This window comes from Rana temporaria, chromosome 2, assembly GCF_905171775.1.
Source record: "Rana temporaria chromosome 2, aRanTem1.1, whole genome shotgun sequence".
Lineage (NCBI taxonomy): Eukaryota > Metazoa > Chordata > Amphibia > Anura > Ranidae > Rana > Rana temporaria.
The window spans coordinates 465685378-465703637 of NC_053490.1; the positions used below are offsets into that span (position 1 = coordinate 465685378).

An 18260-nucleotide genomic window follows, 5' to 3' on the forward strand; every position below is an offset into this window, starting at 1 on the left:
AGGAGGGGGCAAAGCAAGAGTAGCAGTTAAGGACCTATGTACAGGGTATACCCAGCAGCTCCTCAGACCCACAGAAACAGATATAAAAATGATTAATACTTGTATTCCCTGCTATTTATCAGAATGTTCAATCTAGAGCAACCATTCTCACTTAGGGTTCCTCGAGAGCACATGTGGCAAACACAAGGCCTGCAGGCCAAATCTGGCCCACCAGAACTGGTCATGTGGCTCCTGCAGCTGCTGCCGGGTACCACCTGTGGCTCACCCTCTGCTTCCCACTGTCGCTTGTAAACACAGAGACAGCGACAACTTTGGGCCCTTTCACACGGGCGGACCGTTCAAGTCCGCCTGTCAGTTTTTTAGGCGGACCTGAACGGACGCTCCATGCTCCTCTCTGGAGCCACGGATGTCAGCGGTGACATGCCTACTGACATCCGACCCGCTCCGACCTGCCAAAGTGTGACGGAGAAAAACCCTACTTTTCCATCCGTCTGGCGGATTGGATGGGATGACAACGGACTCTACAGTCCGTCGTTATTAGATCCTCCATAAGGGGGAGCGGCGCTGTCTCTGCACAGTGTCATCTGCCTGCTCAGCTGGGATCGACGGAGCGATCACTGCTGAGCTAAAGTGGAGCAGCCCCTTTGTCCTCGTTAACCGCTGTGCTGGTTATTACCACCAGATGTGTAAGCTGGCACCATCTGGTGGTGGCCGTTGGTATTACAAGTTAAGCATTACAAGTTAAACAGCAATTCTAATGTAATTTTTCACTATTTTCACTGCCATCTTCTTCCCTCTAATTAGAACCCCCAAACATTATATATATTTTTTATCCTAACACCCTAGAGAATAAAATCGCGATCGTTGCAATACTTTCTGTCACGCCGTATTTGCGCAGCGGTCTTGCAAGCGCACTTTTTTTGGGAAAAAATTACACTTTTTTTAATTAAAAAATAAGACAACAGTAAAGTTATCCCCATTTTTTTTAATATTATGAAAGATAATGTTACGCCAAGTAAATTGATACCCAACATGTCACGCTTCAAAATTACGTCCGCTCGTGGAATGGCGTCAAACTTTTACCCTTTAAAATCTCCATAGGAGACGTTTAAAAAACTCTACAGGTTGCATGTTTTGAGTTACAGAGGAGGTCTAGGGCTAGAATTATTGCTCTCGCTCTACCAATTGCGGCAATACCTCACATGTGTGGTTTGAACACCGTTTACATATGCGGTCGCTGCTCACCTATGTGTTCGCTTCTGCGCGCAAGCTCGTCGGGATGGGGCGCGTTTTCTGGCTCCTAACTTTTTTAGCTGGCTCCTAGATTCCAAGCAAATTTGTCAACCCCTGGTTTAAAGAAATCAGAAGTGACTTAGTTTGAGTTTATGACGAATTGGCTAATTTGACGGAACACCAGCATATTTCAAGCTTATTTCAAAGTATTATTCCACCCAAACAATAAATTGTTCTAAGTAAGCAACATTTTTTTTAGAGCCGGTTCACAAAGGGGCAACACGACTTTGTGCGCGACTTTGCAAGGCGACTTCAGCGCGACTTGGGGTGACTTCAAGTCGCCTCCAGGACAGGGACTTTGGCTGTGGACAATCAAACAACAATCAGCTCTGTGGGAGGGAGGGGTTTGCCTGTGAAAACTAGTTTCTCTTCATGGAAAGTTGCTTCAGTAAAGACAGGGGATCCGACTTGGAGGCAACTTCCATTGAAATCAATGGGTACAAGTCGCCTAGAAGTCGCCATGAAGTAGTACAGGAACCTTTCCTGAAGTCAGAGCGACTTCAGTAGTGTACATTAAGATGGCTCTTATTGACTAACATGTAATTTGACATGTCGTGCGACTTGGGGCGTTTTTTTGTTGTTGTTTGTTGTTTTTTTGGCATATTAGTGTATTTGTTTTTTTTAGCTAGTAAAAACTTGTATTAAATTCTAACCTGGGTATACAGAAAATTCCCTGGCATGTCTACGAATTCAGCTAAGCAATTCTCTAATCAGAAACAGGTTTTTTGTTGTTGCAGCCCAATTTATAATACTTCAGTATCGAACACACCCTCAGTCTGCTTACATTGGAAGCATTCATTAAAACCTGCTGTATTAGCATTCTTTCTTAGAACATTATAGCTGCGGACATATCATTAAAATTCAGTCTTCATAAAAATTACTACAGCCTATATTATTATTACTAAATAAATGTAAAGCATATCTAAACCCATGAACAAGAAACAATTGGTGTCATACTGATTCTTGACTGCCAGAATAGACATTTGCAACATTTTTAAAACAGTCGAATATACCCAATAATTTGGTCAAACCTAAAACTGGATCATGGTAAATGATGAGAAATGTTTATATGCAGTATGCTTCAAAACTGATATTTGTTAAAGCGTAGTTCCACCCTAAAAATAAAGGGCCAGATCCACATAGAAATGGCTAGGCGCAGCGTATCAGAGATACGCTATGCCGCCATACCTTACCTGGCGTTCTTTCAAATCCTCAAAGATTTTGCGCCGTAAGTTATGGCGGCGTAGTGTATTTCTGGCGGCGGAATTCAAATCGGCGATTAGGGGGCGTGATTCATTTAAATGAAGCGTGTCCCTGCGCCGAATGAACTGCGCATGCTCCGTTTCGAAATTTCCCTCCGTGCTTTGCGCGAAATGACGTCACAACAACGTCATTTTTTAAACTTAGACGTGACTTGCGTCCATCCCGATTCACGGACGACTTACGCAAAAAAAAAGAAAAAATTCAAATTTTGCCGCGGGAACGACGGCCATACTTAACATGGCAAATCTAACTATACGCCGCAAAATACCAGCTTTAACTATACGCCGGAAAAAGCCGACTAGAGACGACGTAAGAGAATGCGACGGCCGCACGTACGTTCGTGATCGTCGGAAAAAGCTAATTTGCATACCCGACGCGGAAAACGACCCGAACTCCACCCAGCGGACGCCGAAGTATTGCATCTACGATCCGAAGGCGCACGAAGCCGTACGCCTGTCGGATCGAACCCAGATGCCACCGTATCTTGGTTTGAGGATTCAAACTAAAGATACGACGCGGGTAATTTGAAAGTACGCCGGCGTATCAGTAGATACGCTGGCGTACTCTCTCTCTGGATCTGGCCCGTACTTTCTATTAACAGCGTGCCTTTAATGTAAAAATGTATCTGTCTTTTACCAGGCAAATTTCGTAATCTGCCTAGTTCCTGGTCCTAGGTGGTTCAACTTCCTGTCCTAAGACCCCATTGCCTCCTGGGAAATGATGACACTAATTTCCCAGAAGTCTCTGGGCATTACTGTGCCTAAAAATGGCCCAGCATGCACCTCTCCCTGAAAACCAGGAAGAAAAAGGAACTTGGCGTCACATGCCCACACATGGATGGATACAGCCACAACATGAGCTGGAGGATATAAGGCGAGTGTTTGCAATGATTTCTGGAACCATTGGGGAGCTATTAATATGTTTTAGGGACTATTTAATGTGATAAATTTTAGCTTGCAAAAAATAAATAAAAAATTATGTCCGGAACCCCGCTTTAAATCATGGACTCTGTGTATTCAGTATGCATCCATAGACTCTTGTGACCTGGGAGGAGAAATTCCTTCTTCTACTCTTTCTTCTCTCTCCTTTTTCTTTTTTTCCTTTTTTTGGTACATAATAATAGTAATAATAATAATAATTATACAGGATTTATACAGCGCCAACAGTTTACACAGCGCTTTACAACTTGAGGGTAGACAATTCAATACACTTTAACCACTTAAGACCCGGACCATTATGCAGGTAAAGGACCTGGCATCTTTTTGCGATTCGGCACTGCGGCGCTTTAACTGACAATTGCGTGGTCGTGCGACGTGGCTCCCAAACAAAATTGGAAGTCCTTTTTTTCCCACAAATAGAGCTTTCTTTTGGTGGTATTTGATCACCTCTGCGGTTTTAATTTTTTGTGCTATAAACAGAAAAAGAGCGACAATTTAAAAAAAAAAAAAATTGTACTTTCTGCTATAAAACGTATCCAACAAAAATAAAGTTAAAAAAATAATCAGTTTAGGCCAATATGCATTCTGCTACATGTTTTTGGTAAAAAATCCCAATAAGTGTATATTAATTTGTTTGCGCTATAAACAAAAATAGAGCGACAATTTTGAAAAAAGTTCAATATTTTTGACTTTTTGCTATAATAAATATCCCCAAAAAATATCTAAAAAAAATTAATTGTTTTCCTAAGTTTAGGCCGATACGTATTCTTCTACATATTTTTTGGTAAAAAAAAATCGCAATAAGCATTTATTGATTGGTTTGCCCAAAAGTTATAGCGTGTACAAAATAGGGGATAGTTTTATGGCATTTTTATTAATATTTTTTTTTTTTACTAGTAATGGCGGCGTTCAGTTTTTTTTTTTTCCGTGACTGCGACATTATGGCATACACATCAGACATTTTTGGGACCATTGTAATTTTCACAGCGAAAAGTGCTATAAAAATGCACTGATAAAGTTAAGGTATGGACGTCGGAACAGCCGTCGTATTTTACGTCGTTTACGTAAGTCGTACGTGAATGGAGCTGGGCGTAGGTTACGTTCACGACGCATGAATGGACCCGGCGTATCTTAGGGAATAAATTCAGTGATTCTGAGCATGCATGCGCCGTTCGTTCGGCCATGCATTTACATGGGGTCACGCTTCATTATAATACAACACGCCCACTGCCTTGCTACTTTGAATTAGGCGGGCTTACGCCGGCCCATTTACTTTATGCCGGCGTACATATGGAAGTAAGTGCTTTGTGAATACTGGACTTGCCTCACAATGTTACGACGGCGTAGCGCATATGAGATGCGCTACGCCTATCTAAGGTGCGCCGATCTTTCTGAATCCCGGCGTTGTTTTTTTTCCTATAAATATAACAAACATGTTATACTTACCTGCTCTGTTGCTGTGGATTTTCACAGAGCAGCCCCAATCCTCCTCTTCTTGGGTCCCTCTTCTGTGCTCCTGGCCCCTCCCTCGGATGGCTGAGACACCTGTGGACACCGTTTATTCAGTAGCCGTGCTGCAACCGGCGGCTCCCGCGTGCATGAGCAGGAGTGACGTCATCACGGCTCTGGCCAATCACAGCACCGCAGCCTGCGAACCTGGAAATAACGCCAGGAAAGCATGTTTCCAGTTACAGCGGTGTATGGGGACTGCTGCAACAGCTTTTGATCTAAGGTAACTATTTCATAATGAGCTAGTATGCGATGGATACTAGCTCATTATGCCTTTGTCTTGCAGGTTGCTGTTTTTTGGAGAGTTTACAACCACTTTATTTAGAGTGAAGAATTAGACCTTGTGACAGTGCTATATTGCACTTTAGTCCTGCTGACAACATCTGTTGGCCTACTTCAAGGAAGGGGAAGTGAGCAAAAATCTCCCTATTGGGGTCGCAGACAAATCAAAAAGCAGGCAAAACTTTAACAATTGTATTGTATGTAGTTTCTACAATAATGAATGAGGTTAGAGCTCTTTAAGAAACCCATGTAGAGTTTCTGAATACTCCTTTTTGATTGATCCTTGATTTTTCTCATTGATGATGTCCTGGGTTTCTCCTATTATTATTTATATCTTCTTTTGTAAGAAATCATCATGTTTGTATGCTATGCCAGCTGGAGTTGGTTATAATCTTTTATGTCAAAGCAGTCTACAAAGTGTCCACTTGAGGTCAGTACTTTACTAAATAACGTAACCAAAATGACTGCATTCATAGTACACAAATAACAAAAATTTAAAATCTGCAACATGTAACATCTTCTTATTGCGCAAAGTGGACCTGTATTAATTAAAAACCCAATTCCAGACAAAACATTATCTTTTTTTTTTATTTATTTTTTACATAATTAAAGCGGAGGTCCGCCTAAAATAAATAAATATTAAAAGCCATAAGCTACAAATACTGCAGCTGCTGACTTTTAATAAATGGACACTTACCTGTCCAGGATGCCCACGATGTCGACAGTCGAAACCGATCAATCGCCCGGCTCTCGGCTGCCCCCACCGCCATCCTCAGGAAGTGAAGCGTTGCGGCTTCACTTCCCGGTTCCCTACTGTGCATGCGTGAGTCGCGCTGCGCGTCCTAACTGGTCTTCTGGGACCTTGTGTTTCCCAGAAGACAACGGGAGAGGGGGGGTGTAGGGGTGTGACCCCTGCGGGAGTCTATGCCTGGAAGTGGGTGCAAATACCTGTATTATACAGGTATCTGCACCCCCCTCCCCCTGAAAGGTGCCAAATGTGACACCAGAGGGGGGGAGGGTTCCGAAAAGCGGAGGTTCCATTTTTGTGTGGACCTCCACTTTAAGTGTATTTTTTTTTTTTTATGAAAATAATGTAAGTAATTGAAGTTTAAGTGATATGAGCTTCTTGCAATTCATGTATGTGGGAGAAGGAAGCTGTAGAATAAGCCAGCCAGTTCATGTACTGACAAGAAGCACGCTGATGAGAGGAGAAGGCAGAGTGACAGGGAGATGAGTTCATCACTTTGCTACTCCTCCTATCCCTGTCCATTCACAACCCATGGTGCATCCAGGATGACATACCTGTAGCACAGAGGAAGAGGGTTGAATAATGCTAGCTATCAGAGTGAGGACATCTCTAGATTGAAGGTGAATATTACAACAAAAGCTGGTATTTTTGTCTTTTAGTGGGCTATCAGTTTTTTTGTTAATTATTGCCTTGGAGATCTGCTTTAGGCCTGAACCAAAGGACCATCATATGTTGTGCTTCCCACAGAATTCCCTATATAAATGTCCCTGTTCTGGAGGTGGGAAGGTATTGAGGTGTGTGTGTGTTGGGATGGGACAGATGAGGGATGGAGCCTCTTCAAGGCTAACCAGCAATTTTAAAGCCTTTTCAGCTTGGTGGCTTTTTGTCTTGCTTTTTCTATTGTAATGCACTTTTTTAGTACCTTTGTTGATGAAATAACATGTCCACTGACTCTAGGTTACTTTAGGGCATGCATAGCAACTACTGAGATGGCTCCCAGACCTTGTAAGCCTCATTCCCACGAGAATTTTTCAACTTGTTTCCCTAGTGTCCGCCTATCACGGAGGCCCTCTCGTCCTGTGTTTAGTGTCCGCCTATCACGGAGGGACGAGAGGGCCTCCGTGATAGGCGAACACTAAACACAGTGCCTCCTGGGAAGCTGAATGTTCCGCCTATCATGGAACAGAAGACGTAGGAGGCGCGGCTTTTGAAAAAACGTACGGCCGCGATTCTGCATGTCTTAGGATAAGGTAAGGGCACAGTCTGGCATGTAATGGGGCATAGTCTGGCATGTAATGGTGCACAGTCTGGCATGTAATGGGGCACAGTCTGGCATGTAATGGGGCACAGTCTGGCATGTAATGGGGCACAGTCTGGCATGTAATGGGGCACAGTCTGGCATGTAATGGTGGCACCGTGAGGCGAGGCATGACTAGTAGGAGGGTAGTCTTATACGGTGAGTATATCCCAAAACCAACATTTTGGCTGGAAAATTAGGGGGTCGTCTTATACGCCGGCAAATACGGTATATATAAATGTTTGGGGGTCCAGAGTAATTTTCTAGCAAAAAAAATATGAGTACTGGAATTCTAGCAATATGGAAGTGGTTAATAAAATTTTGCAAATAAGTCATTTTTATTCTTTGCTGAGGCGGTACTGATGAGGCTGCACTGATGGGCGATACTGATGGTGCTGTACTGATAAGCAGGTCGTGTTCCGGGGAATGCAGAAATGGCAGGGACATCTTGCAGAGGCTTTTTAAAAGATCACCCATGGTACATAAAAGGATCCTGAGGAACAAGCTGTCTTGGTGTTTTTAACCAATTTATATTATTACCTATGTGATGTAGGCTGCCCATACCTGTAAGACCATGGCCTCTGTTTTTTCCAAGAACTCCCTGCTACATTTTTATAAGTATCTGTTGTTTATTGCAGTATAACCATTCGATAGGCTCTTCTTATGTTAGTGTGACCTCCACTTTTTTTTTCTTCTGCAGTGAAATCGCTGCAGTGTTGCCACCTTTTCTGTTGCTGCAGCCATTGATAACCTTATTTGGCCACACCTTGTACACTAATAGGAAATAAAAATACTGTGCTAATGAAAATAATATAAATTACCTAAACTATGCAGCAGCTAAAAAGTGAAAATACACACCAATAAACCGTAAAATAAAATGTAGCCGCGCTGACCCAACCTAAAAATAAAATAACCCACATACAAAATGGTTGTAAATTTGACCACAATGATACACCACCAAGTGTAATGTGATCGATAAGCTCAATGAGTAAACTGTCAGACCACAATGTGCAAAATGTTCAATGATAAGTCCAATATAAAGTGAAGATCAAACAGCAAAATAAATGACATCCGTAATAAATTCCACCACCAAGAAGTGCTGACACGTTAAGGATTGCACGCTTACCACATGGCAAGCAAATAGCGCTTGCGGCTGCAAACCCCAGCCAGGGCCTTTGATCAGATACTCGTAGTAGCGACCGCTTCACAGGAGTGGTGAAAGGAAGACTGAATGCCGATGGTGACTCTGGTTTCGTGCATGGACAACGGTGGTTACCGGGAATGAAAAAGGCTCACCATAGTGTAATAAATAGTTTTGTTAATTGGATTTAAAGCGGGGGTTCACCCTGGAAAAAAAAATGTCTTGATCTACCATACAAACGAGCATACTAGCGTCAGCTACAGTATGCCTTTTTTTTTTTGAGCTGTACTTACGGTTTAATCCGTAACTTTAGTTTCAGACTCCGGCCGGGAAATGGGCGTTCCTATGAAGAGGGGTACTTGATTGACGTCCAGCTATGGCGCGTCATGCCTTCCGAAAAAAGCCGAAATAGGACGCCGACATATATACAGCGCCTGCGCAGTCAGCTTCTAGTCTGATGCGCAGGCGCCGTATAGCGGTGTGAAGAGCTGAGTCCTACTCTGGCTATTTTCGGAACGTGGGACGCGCCATAGCCGGCCGTCAATCATGTTCCACTCTTCATAGGAACGCCCATTCCCCGCGGGTGTCTGAAACGAAACTCACCGATTAAACCGTAAGTACAGCACATGAAAAAAAAAAAAGGGCATACTTTAGCTCAGTGATATGCAATTAGCAGACCTCCAGCTGTTGCAAAACTACAAGTCCCATCATGCCTCTGCCTCTGGGTGTCATGCTTGTGGCTGTGAGAGTCTTGCTATGCCTCATGGAACTTGTAGTTTTGCAACAGCTGGAGGTCCGCTAATTGCCTATCCCTGCTTTAGCTGATGCTAGTATGCTAGTTTGGATGGTCCAAAGTGGTGTTTTTGGGTGAACCTCCGCTTTAAAGGTAAAAACACTTACATCAATGTAGATAAAAACTGCATGGATAGCAATTAGCCGGGCGGCTTGCGAACGCCCAGACGACATCATTATATGACGAAACGTGCGTCAGGAGGAGTTGACGTGCTGACGTCATCGCGTTTGAAGTCAGAGCGGAAGGGCATTCGCTAGTTGGGCGGCTAATTGCAAACCATGCTGTTTTTGTCTACACTCTGGGGACACTAGTTTGAAGAGATTTCCTCTCCATTCCTGTTTGGCTTTGGGATAGGAAGTGAGGGGAAATCTCCGCAATGGGACACAGATGGCAAAAAACAAATTTTTTACATCATTTGCATTATTAAAAAAAAAAGTTTAACTTATAGCTCTACTATAACTAAAGAAAAAAATATGGGAATAATGCCAACAATCGGCGATACTATAGTATGTATCCTAACATCAGCAGCCAGCCCAGTAGCAAAGTTTGCGCTAAGCTGTGAAAGATGTATTGATGACTCCTGATTTAAACATTGTTTATATTGCCCCCACCCCAGCTAATATTTGACATACCAGCACAATTGAAACCACAAGGCATGTGTCTGGAGACATTGTTACAGTTTGACATGATATAAAACAATATTTAAGATGACATTACTGCAGAGGATTCTGGGAATTCCAACAACGGCAATATGTAATTGTCTGTCTGTCCAGACTGTCACCAAGGGCTCTTGGTTAAGTGAAGAATGTTTTTCAGATGTCTGCAGGAACCCTCATATGTAGTCTGTTGACAAGTGAATTTATGACTTGCAGTGAGGTTCAGAGGATTGTTTCATTGTACTGTGTCATGTAAATATGGAACTACTTTGCTCCATTGCTGCTACAGCTGATTAAAACATCATTCCTTTAAAAGTATAGCTGCTCTTATATGGCCAGATTATGTTAAACTATGTTGAAGGCATTGGTTACAAAATGTTGATGTTTAGTAGCCAATATGCAAGTGAAGTCAGAAGTTCTAGGGCTAGATTCAGGTAGCTGCGCGCATTATTACGGCGGAGCAGCGTATCGTATTTACGCTGCGCCACCATAAGTTATAGAGGCAAGTCCTGTATTCACAAAGCACTTGCCTCCTAACTTACGCCGGCATAAGCGCGCCTAATTCAAATGAGGATGAGGGGGCGTGTTTTATTTAAATTAATGTTGACCCCGCTCAAAATTCCGCCGCAAATCGTCATTGCTTTCGACCTGAACGTAAATGACGTCCAGCCCTATTCGCGAACGACTTACGCAAACGACGTAAAAAATTCAAAATTCGAAGCGGGGACGACGTCCATACTTAACATTGGCTGTTAATAGCAGGAGTAACCTTACACCGAAAAAGCCTAACGTAAACGACGTAACTAAATTGCGCCGGGCGTACGTACGTTTGTGAATCGGTGTATCTAGGTCATTTGCATATTCTACGCCGAAAACAACGGAAGCGCCCCTAGCGGCCTGTGTAAAATTGCACACAATTATACGCCGCCGTATTCAAGTTACGTCGGCGGCAGAAGCCTATTTTTCAAACGTATCTGCCTTTGAGAATCGGCGTAAAGATACAATGGCGCAGATTTGAAATTACGGCAGCGTATCTGGAGATACGCCGCAGTATCTGGTTGCTGAATCTAGCCCCTAGTTTCCAAAGATTTGCTACAGTTCTTCATCCCGCTACATGTAGCGGGATTAGTGGCGGCTGGTGCTAAAACAAATAAAAAAAATTTTTAAAAAAAAAAAACCATCAAACACTGCCACTGTGCCCATCAAATGTTGTGACCGTGCCCATCAAACGCTGCCACTGTGCCCATCAAACGTTGCGACTGTGCCCATCAAACGCTGCCACTGTGCCCATCAAATGTTGTGACCGTGCCCATCAAACGCTGCCACTGTGCCCATCAAACGTTGCGACTGTGCCCATCAAACGCTGCCACTGTGCCCATAAAACGCTGCCACTGTGCCATCAAATGCTGAATCTATCTATGGTGAGAGAGAGAGAGTTACAGGGGGGGCGGTGCTCCTGTGAACCATTGAAATAAAATTCCAAATTTTGGGTTTTTCCTCAGAAAAGTGATAGAGGGTAAATGTTTGATGGGGACACTAGCTCTGGTGACCTGGGGGCCCTGAGATATTTCCTTAACCACTTGCCGACTGCAATATGTATATATACGTTGCGGTTTGAGAGTGGTTTACTGGGGCACTTTGGTGTTGTGGTTGGCACTTTTGCCTAGCAGCAAAAGGGTCGCTGGTTCAAATCCCAATCGTGATACTACCTGCCTGTTTGCATGTTCTCTTCTTTTTGCCTGCATGAGTTTCTTCTGGGTACGCTCCCACACTTCAGAGACATGCTGGTAGGTTAATTGGATCCTGTCTAAATTGGCCCTAGTATGTACAGTATCTCACAAAAGTGAGTACACCCCTCACATTTTAGTATATCTTATTATACCTTTTCATGGGAAGAACAACACTGAAGAAATGACACTTTGCTACAATGTAAAGAAGTGAGCGTACAGCTTGTATAACAGTGTCAATGTGCTGTCCCCTCAAAATAACTCAACACACAGCCATTAATGTCAAAACTGCTGGCAACAAAAGTGAGTACACCCCTAAGTGAAAATGTCCAAAGTGTCAATATTTTGTGTGGCCACCATTATTTTCCAGCACTGCCTTAACCCTCTTGGGCATGGAGTTCACCAGAGCTTCACAGGTTGCCACTGGAGTCCTCTTCCACTCCTCCATGACGACATCACGGAGCTGGTGGATGTCAGAGACCTTGTGCTCCTCCACCTTCCATTTGAGGATGCCCCACAGATGCTCAATAGGGTTTAGGTCTGGAGACATGCTTGGCCAGTCCATCACCTTTACCCTTAGCTTCTTTAGCAAGGCAGTGGTCGTCTTGGAAGTGTGTTTGGGATACTGCCCAGTCTCCGAAGGGAGGGGATCATGCTCTGCTTCAGTATATCACAGTACGTGTTGGTATTCATGGTTCCCTCAATGAACTGTAGCTCCCCAGTGTCGGCAGCCCTCATGCAGCCCCAGACCATGACACTCCCACCACCATGCTTGACTGTAGACAATACAACATTGTCTTTATACTGCTCACCTGGTTGCCGCCACACACACTTGACACCATCTGAACCAAATAAGTTTACGTTGGTCTCATCAGACCACAGGACCTGGTTCCAGTAATCCATGTCCTTAGCCTGCTTGTCTTCAGCAAACTGTTTGCAGGCTTTCTTTTACATCATCTTTAGAAAATGCTTCCTTCTGGGATGACAGCCATGCAGACCAATTTGATGCAGTGTGCGGCGTATGGTCTGAGCACTGACAGGCTAACCCCCCCCCCCCCCACTCCTTCAACCTCTGCAGCAATGCTGGCAGCACTTGTACGTCTTTTTCCCAAAGATAACCTCTGGATATGACGCTGAGCATGTGCACTCAATTTACATGGCCGACTATGGCGAGGCCTGTTCTGAGTGGAACCTGTCCTGTTAAACTACTGTATGGTCTTGGCCACCGTGCTGCAGTTTCAGGGTCTTGGCAATCTTCTTATAGCCTAGGCCATCTTTATGTAGAGCAACAAGTCTTTTTTTTTTTTTTAGATCCTCAGAGAGTTCTTTGCCATGTTGAACTTCCAGTGACCAGTATGATAGAGGGAGAACACCAAATTTAACACTCATTAACACCCAAGACCTTGTAACACTAATGAGTCACATGACACTGGGGAGGGAAAATTACTAATTGGGCCCAATTTGGAAATTTTCACTTGGAGGTGTACTCACTTTTGTTGCTAGCGGTTTAGACATTAATGGCTGTGTGTTGAGTTATTTTGAGGGGACAGCAAATTTACACTGTTATACAAGGTGTACACTCACTACTTTACATGAATGAATGAATGAATGAAAAATTTATATAGCGCGGCACATGCGAACTGAATCGCCTCTGGGCGCTGGTTGTTTGTGTCTCATGCCATCAGAAAAGCAGGGTCTTGATCTGCCTTCTGAACGACAGGTGGTTTTGCTCCAACCGAATGCTGGTTGGTAAAGCATTCCAAAGCCTGGGGCCCTGGAAAGCAAACCTTCTTTCTCCTTTAGATTTGTATTTGGTTTTAGGAACCATGACCAATTTTTGGTCGGTGGAACGCACAATTTTACATTGTAACCAGATGTAATTTCTTCAGTGTTGTCACATGAAAAGATGTAATAAAATATTTACAAAAATGTGAGGGGTGTACTCACTTTTGTGAGATACTGTAGTTCTCCTTTTAATTAATTTTTATGAGACCAATTCTGTGCACAGTTTCCTGGTGAACAACTAAAACATATTTTGTATGATTTACAGTATTTCCTTTAATTTCCGACCCCGGACACAATGTAAAACCTATTCAGCTAGTAGAAGCATTTTACCAATGGCATTGTTAAAAGTTGTAAAAGATGAGTCCTTGTGTTTGTTAGCAGAGGATAGGCCAGCAAAAGTCTTATAGTTGCTCTGGTTATCCTCTGATTAGACCACCCACGTTTGTTGTTTCTGAATTAATGTCCTGTTGTGATAGAATTAAAGTACAAGACCAACTAAAGGAACAAACTATTGTTTTTGCATGTTGTGTTTTTTTGAACATCGCGTTTCCATGCCTGGAAGAAGAACATGTGCAGTATGTTGGTTGTATCAGCCAATCAAACGCAGTGGCGGCTGGTGCTCCTAATTTTTTGGGGGGCGCAAACGAACTGAAAAATACAAAAACATTAATTGCAGCCTCACTGTGCCCATCATATGCAGCCCCCTGTGCCCATCATATACAGACTCTGTGCTCATCAAATGCAGCCAATAATATGCAGCCACTGTGCCCCGCAAATGCAGCCAACTGTACTCCATCAATTGCAGCCTCTGTGCCCATAATATGCAGCCACTGTGGCCACCCAACTGCCCGCTGTCTGCCCGGCATTTACCCCATCGTGGTGGCGTGTTTTAGGCAGCTGGTCAGGCGGCGAGCTGTGGGTAGCACGGCGATGGATGCTGTGTGTCCTCCGACTCCTCCATGCGTGTCTTCTTCCTGTATTCCTTGGCACCAATGGGATCGCCTCTGCCTTCAGCTAATCAGGTGCCCGCTATTACATCCGGGCCTGCTGAGAGGCGATTCTGTGTTAGCAAGGCAAATATTTATTTGCTTTGCTAACACACCTGGGTACACTGCGAGTGCAATGATTTGCGCTCATATGTCACGTTTTTTTATGCCTATAAGAGCCTATGGCTCTAATCAGGTGCTTCAAAAACAATTGGGGGTGTCTACAGCGTCCATGGATAGATTCAGGCAATGCATGAATCTATCCATAGTGCACAGAGGGGGTGGCTGGAGAGAGGGGGGGTGCCCGAGTGCTAGGGTTTGCCACTTCTTCTTAAAGCCAAACCCAAACACTAGCGCTACACTGCAAAAAAAAAAAAAATGTTAATACACACTATAGGATTGTAACAGACCTGGGACACCTTTGTGCGCTCCAAAAAGAATAGTAATGTGGCATGCATAGTGCCCTCTCACCCTCCTTTCAGGCCTTGTTCTGAGCCACATTCCTGTCTGAATATTGTGTCCGGGTTTCAGACGGACTGAAACCCAGGCACATGATTCAAAACCCAAACTGTCTAAGTTAATCCCAGACAGATGGGAACCCTACTGAGCGCCCCTAATGGACGCAACGCCACTGACAGTTTGTCAGTGTTCAGAAAAAGACATTAGGAATGTGATTGCCTGTGTGACAAATATTTGACTTTTTATCTTTTTAATACATTGAATCAAAGTCATTACCCCTGGGCTGCATTCATGTTTTAGGCGTTGCACTATGTGAATACTCATGCTGATATATGTACCAGTTTTGACTATCTGTTGACTATTCTGATCTGTGATCTCAGGGACTGCAGAATACAGTATGTCAGGTGATGACACCATCTTGCCTATCAAGGTTGCATATTCCATGGCTTTAGCATGTGTGTGTACAGCTGGCATTGCTATGGAATTTTATTTGTATCCTCTTCTAAACTGCTGTCAGATCCGTGAACTTGCTTTGTCAAAGAGTGTAAGGCCCCATACTCACGAGCAAACATGTCTGCTGAAACTGGCCCGCAGGCCAGTTTCAGCAGACATGTTTGGTCGTGTGTGGGCGCGAGCGGGCCGAATTCCAGCAAACATTTGCCCGCCGGGCCTTTTCCCAGCAGACAAATATTCCTGGACTTGTTTTAAAACAGTCCGCTGGAATTCAGCCCGCTCGGACATGTACGGTCGTCAGTACAGACCTACCGTACATGTCCAGGCGCCCGCCGTCCCTCGCATGCGTCGAATGACTTCGACGCATGCGTGGAAGCATTTTAAAGGCGGGCCGCCCACGTCGCCGCGTCATTGTCGCGGCGACACCGCGTCATCGACGCGGCGACACCGCGGACACGCCCCGCGTATTGTTTACGCGCGGACTTCTGTACGATGGTGTGTACAACCATCGTACAGAAGCCCTCTGGCAGACATGTATGGTGGAAACGGTCCGACGGACCGCTTTCACCATACATGTTTGTCCGTGTGTACCCGGCCTAAGACTTGCTATCTCCCCGGTATAATGTCGAAATTTATTAGTCGGCAAGCCACAATTCTTGCTAGTTTACCTTCTTTAACCTCAGACTGGCATAACCGTTTATCTGCATCTAATCTGCCTTTATGATTGGCACCATCACATTGCTTTTTATGCCCTTTCAAAAGAAAATTCTGCATAAGCAACTTGCCTTTTAAAGATGTAAACAACCAAATGGGTCTCAGCAAGTCAGTTTAATCCTAAAATGTAATTGGCTTAGAAGGTATATTGCTTTTACTTAGATTTACTTAAAGTGGAGTTCCACCCATTTTTTAATGTTTGGCTGTGCTGCATGCCCTTAGTGCCTAGTTTTCATAATGGACAATCTCTTTTCTTTTTTTGGATAGTAAATACCTTTTTTGCCATTTTAATCCTCAGCTTCCTGGCTTAATCGCCTAGGCGATTAAGGAATAAGGCGATTTGCAAGGGTTCCTGGGATATCGGCGTCATGTATCCCAATGAAATCTCGCGTTTTTTCTAATTCAGGAAACAAGGCTGCAGGCTGCTGAACTTTGCCTTTTGCGAGGCACGGAGCTGCCAGGGATCGGATGTGGGTGGGGCTGCTGGTACACACAGGAGGAGAAGATCATGCTCTCTCTATCTCCTCTCCTGTCTGAGTGTCTGGAGGAGGAGGGGGGTGGGCTGTCAGTGCGGGGTCTGGGCAGTGTGACAGAGAGTAGACGCTCTCTGCTCATAACTGCAGCCAGCAACAATGGAGTGATATCCCGGTCTCCTGGGCTGGGCCCCCCCGCAGTGAGGGAACTACAGGGCCACTGCAACTTTGCCACCTCGCTCACCTTGCATAGACCGAAGATCGGAGGGAGGCACGGCATATCTCCGATGGAGGGCGGGTGTTGTAAGATGGTGATTGGTTGCTAAGACTGCCCTTCATCCTAGCAGCCAATCACGTGCTTGTTTACCTCCAAGAACTCCGCCCTGCATCCAGAACTGTCCCGCCTCCTCCTGTCTGCTCTGTGTGAGGATTACAGAGACGGCAGGGGGAAGAAAAGGCTGATAAATGCCGGTACCGCGGCGGGCCGCATAAGAGAGTGAGGCGGTCCGAATTTGGCCTGCTGTCCGCCATTTAGTGATGTCCGATTTAGTATATTTACAGGTTCCTTGATAGAGGAGAGGTTTGCATAGATAAGGGGCGGCAACTTCCTCTGACACTCCCGTTGCTATGGAAACCTGACTGAAACCTATTACATTGCTTGTGCAGCACTGAGCATGTGCGAGATCTGCAAGGCTGAAATCCAGGAAGTCAGACAGTCTGGCTTCATGATGCCCACACTTAAGATGGCCACGGCCTATTCCTAGATTATAAACGAACTAAATGCTCTAACAACCTAACAAATGAACCTTAGTTTACAGACTAACTTTACTAGACTACATTAAGCTTGTGTATTACAGGGGTATTTATATTTAAAAAGTGAAATTGTGGGTGGAACTCCCCTTTAAGGAAGATATTATTTATTTTCTGTGTAGGTATCTTATCTGCTTGATGGGGGCTCAATGGAACATGAAGATTTTTGTGGACATGTTGGCAGACTGGACCCAGGAGACTTGCAGGTAAATTATATAGATTTCATACACAAACAACAATTTCTATATCGTAATATATATATATATATATATATATATATATATATATATATATATATATATATATATATATATATATATATATAATTTCATAAGTTCATTGAACTTCCTTTCAATTTCTATTTCTTTTTTGTATACATAGTGGATGACAGCAGGGCGTGGTATTGTCCATGCTGAGATGCCTTCTACAAAAGAGCCAGCACATGGCTTGCAACTGTGGGTCAATCTGAGAAGCTCAGAGAAGATGATCCCTCCTGAATATCAAGAACTGAAAAGTAGGGACATTCCCAAGCCATCTAAAGATGGAGTAACTGTTACTGTCATCTCTGGAGAGTCAATGGGAGTTAAGGTTGGTGTTTGCTAAAGGGTAAAAACTATAACTGATATTTGCTGTATTTGGCTAAATTCAGTATTATGTATCTAATGCCGTGTACACACGATAATTTTTCGACATGAAAAAAAAAACGATGTTTTTCGGCATGTAGAAAAAACAAAGTTTTTCCAACTTCATCATTAAAACTACGTTGCCCACACACCATCGTTTTTAATAAAATGCTCTAGCAAAGCGCGGTGACGTACAACACGTACGACGGCACTCTAAAGGGGAAGTTCCATGCGGATGACACCACCCTTGGGGCTGCTTTAGCTGATTCCGTGTTAGAAAAAGACGATTTGCGCCTTTCTGTCTGTTACA

General features: G+C 44.0%; 1 protein-coding gene across 4 annotated transcripts in view; it reads left to right on the top strand.

Moving 5' to 3' along the window:
- Positions 1-18260, top strand: part of PIR (pirin) — a 96173-nt gene that overhangs the window by 22370 nt on the left and 55543 nt on the right. For all 4 annotated transcript variants that reach the window (XM_040338666.1, XM_040338668.1, XM_040338665.1 and 1 more), the window contains exons 4-5: positions 17450-17533; positions 17709-17915. In XM_040338666.1, the coding sequence (XP_040194600.1) occupies positions 17450-17533; positions 17709-17915 (291 nt within the window). The remainder of the gene's footprint in view (positions 1-17449; positions 17534-17708; positions 17916-18260) is intronic.